Genomic DNA, 7,500 nt, shown 5'->3' with positions numbered 1-7,500 from the left:
TTTCCCCGCTAAGCGACAAGATGCCCATAGCCTACAGCCTGAATGTTACATACACCAACACAGAATGCTTTTGCTCATACTCCACTAATTTATCTTAACCACAGCAGTCTATGCCTCGTTTTTAATAACACAACGGATAGGAAGCTACTTGTGGGTTTTTTCAAACAGTGAAACTGAAAGAAATGTTTTTATTGGTATTTTTGCCTGACTGGTGTATAGCTATTAGCTTTGGGACAAGCATTCAGCTTTTGCTCATAAAAACATATTTATATTCCCCACAGCAGTCTAATAATGACTCGTTTTTAACAGGACAAAGGATGGGAAGATATTCCTGTAGAAATCAAACTTTGAAGCTACTGTTTTCACTGGTTTTAATCATGTCAGGTCATGTCAAACTGTTCAAAGTATGGCTTCGCTCCGGGTAAACACTGTGTTCGCAGTCACGTAGTGTCTCTCTAGTATCGCGAGAGCACGGCAGAGACGGTGAGAGAGCCCCATGGACATATAAAGAAAGCCCGGCAGAGAGGTGGGAGGGGCCAGCCAGATCGCACAAATATAGGTCATCCTGAGACCAGAGGACAATCAGGGTATAGAGGCTTGCTACAATAAATGATCTGAACGGGTTTTTCAGCAAACATCTAAAAAAATAAGTATTAGGGACTACTTAGACCATATAAAATTGACAGCAAAGTGCATAATATGTGAGCTTTAACATCAGTCATGCAAATATACCCACCAAAGGATTTGATTCTCGGATGAAGCAATCAATTTTGAGAGGGGGTGCTTTTCAAAAGTGATTTCTAACAAGTACACACTAACAAGTGCATACTTCAAAGTACATACTAACAAGTGCATACTAACAAGTGCATACTAACAAGTGCATACTTAAAAACTCAAAAGTGCCTACAAGGAAAGAAACTTACTCCACCTATTAACATCAGTCATGCAAATATACCCACCAAAGGATTTGATTCTCGGATGAAACAATCAATTTTGAGAGGGGGTGCTTTTCAAAATTGATTTCTAACAAGTAAACACATGCATACTTAAAAGTGCATACTAACAAGTGCACACTAACACATGCATACTTAAAAGTGCATACTAACAAGTGCACACTAACACATGCATACTTAAAAGTGCATACTAACAAGTGCACACTAACTAACAAGTGCACACTAACACCTGCATACTTAAAAGTGCATACCAACAAGTGCATACTTAAAAGTGCACACTAACACATGCATACTTAAATGTGCATACTTAAAACCACCTTCCTTATCACCCTGCCGTGTCACAGGAAGGACCGTAAGATGGCGCTGCTGCAGCTTTCCTCAGTGGACGAGGCGATCGAGGCGCTGATCCTCCTGCACGACCGCGAGCTCGACCAGAACCAGCACCTCAGGGTGTCCTTCTCCAAGTCCAACATCTAACAGGCTGTTTACAGAGCCTAGGCTGTGTCTGAACATCTAACAGGCTGTTTACAGAGCCTAGGCTGTGTCTGAACATCTAACAGGCTGTTTACAGAGCCTAGGCTGTGTGTCTGAACATCTAACAGGCTGTTTACAGAGCCTAGGCTGTGTGTCTGAACATCTAACAGGCCGTTTACAGAGCCTAGGCTGTGTCTGAACATCTAACAGGCTGTTTACAGAGCCTAGGCTGTGTGTCTGAACATCTAACAGGCTGTTTACAGAGCCTAGGCTGTGTCTGAACATCTAACAGGCTGTTTACAGAGCCTAGGCTGTGTATGGACAGCATCTGCGTTCCAATTCTCATACTCTTTCTGTTTTCTATTCTACATACTACATCTGATCATAAACTGCATCTAGTTAGGATGCAGTATGCTACAATTGGAGTATGGACAAACATGTAAACATCATTTACATACCAGTTTACAGAGCCTAGGCTGAGTGTATAAACATCTAGACCAGTTTACAGAGCCTAGGCTGTGTGTATAAACATCTAGACCAGTTTACAGAGCCTAGGCTGTGTGTATAAACATCTAGACCAGTTTACAGAGCCTAGGCTGAGCATGGACACTGGGTCTTTTAGAGAGTCTGGAGTATGGGGATTGGAACCATGGACATAGAAAGAAATTGGAACCATGATTGGAACACAGGGAACATCAAACATTTAGATTCGGAGCATTTGATTGGTTCATAATAGTTGTGAACATTCGGACCAATGGGAGAGCTTCCTGTGCCTACTACACACACACACACACACACACACGACAAAGCTCTGGTAGTGATATTTGTGGGGTTTCCGTGGTTACAGAGCACATTCCTGGCAGCAATGCATTGTGGGTAGTGGAGTCCAACAAGGAATGAATGTGTTTTTTTGTTTTTGTTTTCAACTTTATTTTAATGTTAAATTAATGTGACGCAGAAAAAAACAAAACGATTTTCAAAATAAATTATAATTTGATATTTTTTAGCTTTTCATCGTAAACAAAAATCTTATCTTTTAACTTTCAACAAAAACATGATTTTCAACAGAATATCTTGATTTACAGAGCGTACCTAAAGTATTCTCAGCGCTTCACTTTTTATTTTTTTTTATTTTTTTTTTAACCTTTATTTCTACAGGTAAATTCCATTGAGACCGAAGACTCTTTATCAAGGGAGACCTGTTTTCCTTTCCCACGTTACCATTCACACACACATTCATACACCGATAGCAGCAGCTAACTATCGACATTCACACAAGGCAAGGTGGGTGAAGTGTCTTGCCCAAGGACACACCAACCATGACACAGGTGGCAGGGCGGGGATCGAACCTCCAACCCTTTGATCATCAGCCGACCCGCTCTACCACCTTTCAAATTTCTACACATAATACCCCCATAAAGACAATTTAAAAAAAAGTTTGTAAAATGAATTTAATCCGGGAGCTGTGAATACTTCGCGTGTGAACTGTAAATGTTTAATTCTAAATCTTTTCATCGACTTAAAATCTGCAGAAAATTATGAAAATTTTTCAAAGAAAAGTTATTTTATTTTGACAAACGTTTTGAATCTTCAGCGCCGTCACACAGCCGCCCGATTGGCTGAAATCATTGTGTTATATTATTGTTAAACTTATCGGAGGCCTATCTTGTCTCCTGTGCCTTATGTTTATGGATTATTCTACCGGTTTATGTATTTTATTTTATTTTATTTTACGTGGAGCTTTAAGGTGGCGGGTCGTTTTCGGGTCGAGTTTCTGTTTTATTTTATTTTGTAGAATTTTTCAACTTTGTTCAAATATTTTTTCTCTTTTTGTTGAGTATTTTTGGGGAAGTTTTTTTAATCATTACTGTATTTATACTGTAAAACATGAGGGTAGGTAAAGATTTGAACGTTGTGTGTGTGTATTTATAGGCCTTTCTGTGTGTGTGTGTGTGTGTGTGTGTGTGTGTGTCTGTGTGTATGTGTGTGTGAAGCTGAGCTATGATTGGTTCATCCTTCTCCCATTTTTTTTCTATTACATTGATTTTTAATTCAAATAAAATCTTCAAACATTTTTTCATCCGACATTTACATTTTACTAAAAAAAACCTTTTGATTATTTTATTTTGTAAGTGTTTCTTTGAACAGGAAAAAGCCAAAACGCTGCCGACTCCCAAACGCTGCCGACTCCCAAACGCTGCCGACTCCCACTCTGCCTTTTGTTAGAAAGACTCTCGGCCTCAAATGTATCGTAGTCTAACAGGTTTCTAACGGCAACGCATTACGTCATGGGTTAAAATGTCACTTTCACTTTTTATGACTTTCTACAATATGAAATTACTGTTCCAAATATTGTGTGTGTGTGTGTGTGTGTGTATGTGTTTGGGTGGGTTTCTGTGTGTGTGTGTTTGGGTGGGTTTCTGTGTGTGTGTGTGTTTGTAGGTGTGTTTGCGAGTCTGTGTCTCTGCGGGTTTGTGTGTATGTCTGTCAGTGTGTGTGTGTCTATGAGTGTCTGTGAGTGTTTGGGTGGGTTTCGGAGTGTTAGTGTGTGTGTGTGTGTGTGTGTGTCTGTGTGTGGGTTTGTGTGTCTGTGTTTGGGTGGGTTTCTGTGTGTGTGTGTGTGTGGGTTTGTGAGTGTGTGTCTGTGAGTGTCTGTGTGTTTGGGTGGGTTTCGGAGTGTTAGTGTGTGTGTGTGTGTGGGTTTGTGAGTCTGTGTGTGTTTGTGTTTGGGTGGGTTTCTGTGAGTGTGTGTCTGTGTGTGGGTTTGTGTGTGTGTGTCTGTGTTTGGGTGGGTGTCTGTGTGTGTGTGTTCCAAACATTCACCTGAAAACGTTTGAACTTGTAATTTTAAATCATAGAAAAATTCAAGTTGATTTTTTTTTTGTCATTTTTATACGAATGTTTTTGTAGCTGATGAATGTAACGTAGTCATGACGATCATTATTATTATTATTATTATGGAATCTTTTTATTATTGAACCAGTTGCATGATGGGAAAAAAGGGGGTGGGGTTTATGTTTAAAGTTTGGTTGCGTTCTGAATCTCCTCCTCTTTCTTTTTTCTATTCTACATACTACATCCGACGATAAAAAGAATCTAGTTAGGATGCAGTAGGCATACTATTGGGACATACTTTTACTCTCTTATTTCATCATAACATGGCTCCTTCATCTTGCCTCTTGCTTTTATATCCGTCTCATCCCCGTTTGTTTTCATACGGAGGCTTCGTCAATGTGACGTCACTTCACGTGCGCACCGGATTGTGGGTCAGAATCGCCCAAATAGGATGCAGTTTTCAACACTAACAATAGTATGAGAAAAGTATGAGATTCGGAACGCAACCACAGACTCAGAAAAAACTAAAAATACCAGTTTGTTGAAATTTGTATTTTATTTGAAAAGTGTGACAGGAAGTTGTAGCATGAATCACTTAATAAATAAATCATTTGAACAACCAATGGGGCGTCTTCTCTTCTTGTTAGACCCGCCCACATTCCATTCAAAAAGTTCAAAACTTTATTGTTCCTTCACTGTGATTGTGTCTGTTATTCGCAGACTACAGCAGAGATATTGTTGTAATTTAAAAAAAATAAAAAATAAAATAAAAGATAACAAACATCCATGAATGAACAGAATAGATTCCTAGCGATTCTATTGGACGAAAGCGACGGCGGGTTCGTCCGACAGGAAGTGATGTCATCAACCAAACCCGCGGCTAAGCTAACGGCTAAATGCAAAACAGTGAAGCAACAACAGCTTTAAAAAACATTCACACACACACTCTCCCTCACACACACACACACACACACACACACACACACACACACACACACACACACACACACACACACACACACACACTCTCCCTCACACACACACACACACACACACACAGTGATACGACTCGTTCAGAAATGTGGATTATTATTTAATATTTTGCAGTTATTTGGTCCTGTGTTTTGATTGGTTGAAATGTGTTCGACCTTTAAACGTCAGAATACTGGAATTCATTCAGTGCGGAAAAAAATATACAAAACTAGTAAAAAAGTAAAATAACTCAAAAGTAATTTCAAAGTGTCTCCGAGGAACTTTCAGTGTGTGTTAATTCTAGCGCCCCCCTTTGGACTAAAGCGGTAGTGTTATTACCACGCCAGCTGTTGTTCCTGGGTGAGCGTATACCCATGACAAAGGCATTATGAAAAACTATATAAAAATAACATTCTTTGCACTGATGGTCTCGTTTGATGTTACATGTAATTTATGATCATCAGAGGAGAAATGAGACTGTTTCAGAAATATTTAAAAGTTCCTCGTAGAGACTTTAACTCTCTGATCTCCGTGGCAACTCGACGTTCAGGAGTTTAAGACGGTTTCACAGACGCCATGTTTGGTTCCATTGAATCATTAACATGGTGACATCATAGTTAGCGACCAATCGTAGAGCAGTTCAGCTATTGGTCCCGCCCACAAGACACATCCGACCAATGAATGAAGAGAACATTCTCACACATGGATAGATAGATAGACAGACGGACAGACAGACAGATAGACAGACAGACAGACAGACAGACAGACAGACAGACAGAGACAGATAGACAGACAGACAGACAGATGTGGGGAAGAACCAAACATTGTATTTTGGTATGAAACCGCCTTAAAGTAATTCATGAAATGTTTTTTTAATTTTTTTTATTATTAATCACAAAATCTTTCTTTATGTAATTTTCAAATCAGAATAAAATCGACAAGATTTTAATTTGGTGAAATTTAAACGGATTATTTGTAATTATATGTATTTTTATAATTACTTGATTATTTAAAAAAGATGCTACGAGGAACTGTCAGTGTGTGTTAATTCTAGCGCCCCCCTTTGGACTAAAGCGGTAGTGTTTTTACCACGCCAGCTGTTGTTCCTGGGTGAGCGTATACCCATGACAAAGGCATTAAGAAAAACTATATAAAAATAGCATTCTTTGCACTGATGGTCTCGTTTGCTGTTACATGTAATTTATGATCATCAGAGGAGAAATGAGACTGTTTCAGAAATATTTAAAAGTTCCTCGTAGAGACTTTAATAACGACAGAATACTAGATGTAGTAAATGTCTATGGAAGCCCTGAAGGGACACACACAGCTCTCTCTTCTCATTGGCTAAAAACCTAAACAGAGGAAATACATTTTCCTCTTTGACTAAAATGTGCAAATTAAAAGCTGGTTTCTTGTTTCTTTCGCGCTGAAATATTTAATCTGAATCTATGGAAATGTGACGCAGGTGAATCCAGGTAAACTCAAAACCATTCAACACCAAATTATGTTTTTATATATAAAAGGTGCAGTCAGTGATTCTGGAGAACGCTTGTTGTCAAAATCACTTTTTAGTCAAAATCAGTGAATATCTCCTCATGATCCACTACCTGTCTGTACTGAGTGTGTGTGTGTGTGTGTGTGTGTGTGTGTGTGTGTGTGTGTGTGTGTGTGTGTGTGTGCAGGCGCACTGGAAACAAAATCCAGTGTTAATACACAGCCTAGGCTCTGTAAACTGGCACACACTATACACAGTACAGACAGGTAGCGGATCATGAGGAGATATTCACTGATTTTGACTAAAAAGTGATTTTGACTACAAGCGTTCTCCAGAATCACTGACTACACCTTTAACTTTAAAACTCTTCAGTGAAGACATGTCACTGTATTTTCTTTTTTTTGTTACATATTAATTTCATCCATAAAAACCTCATTGAAACACTGATGGGACAGTTTGGCCAATCACGAGAGAGCCTGGGAAATACTCTCTTCTGATTGGTACTCCCATTTCCTGTTTTAATTTTTCTTTCTTCTTCTTCTTTCGCTCGTTGTTCTGGCATCGTTTATTTTTAGCACCAAAATAAACATAAATAGTCACACACACACACACAGACACACTCACGCACACACACACACACACAGACACACTCGCACACACACGCACACAGACACACACGCACACAGACACACACACACTTCAGTTTTTTTCATAAAATAAACAGATTAAACATGAGTATCAGTCTCTGTGTCTTGTTGTTTTGTTGATGTG

General features: G+C 39.1%; 2 protein-coding genes across 3 annotated transcripts in view; one reads left to right on the top strand and one right to left on the bottom strand.

Annotated features, from left to right (window-relative positions):
- The window catches only part of LOC307270629 (polypyrimidine tract-binding protein 3-like), a 20,626-nt gene extending 15,976 nt beyond the window's left edge, over nucleotides 1-4,650 (top strand). For both annotated transcript variants that reach the window (XM_080054510.1, XM_080054509.1), the window contains exon 14: nucleotides 1,298-4,650. In XM_080054510.1, the coding sequence (XP_079910636.1) occupies nucleotides 1,298-1,430 (133 nt within the window). In that variant the 3' untranslated portion in view covers nucleotides 1,431-4,650. The remainder of the gene's footprint in view (nucleotides 1-1,297) is intronic.
- Nucleotides 4,651-4,799: 149 nt separating this feature from the next.
- The window catches only part of ugcg (UDP-glucose ceramide glucosyltransferase), a 16,473-nt gene continuing 13,772 nt past the window's right edge, over nucleotides 4,800-7,500 (bottom strand). The window contains exon 10 of the mRNA XM_080054511.1: nucleotides 4,800-7,500. This exon is cut by the window's right edge and continues 507 nt beyond it. The gene's annotated coding sequence lies outside the window, so the exon portion shown is untranslated.

The sequence above is a fragment of the Ammodytes marinus genome, assembly GCF_949987685.1.
Source record: "Ammodytes marinus genome assembly, contig: scaffold_97, whole genome shotgun sequence".
Lineage (NCBI taxonomy): Eukaryota > Metazoa > Chordata > Actinopteri > Uranoscopiformes > Ammodytidae > Ammodytes > Ammodytes marinus.
The sequence above is the reverse complement of the archived record's forward strand: the minus strand, read 5'-3'. Positions and strand labels throughout refer to the sequence as shown.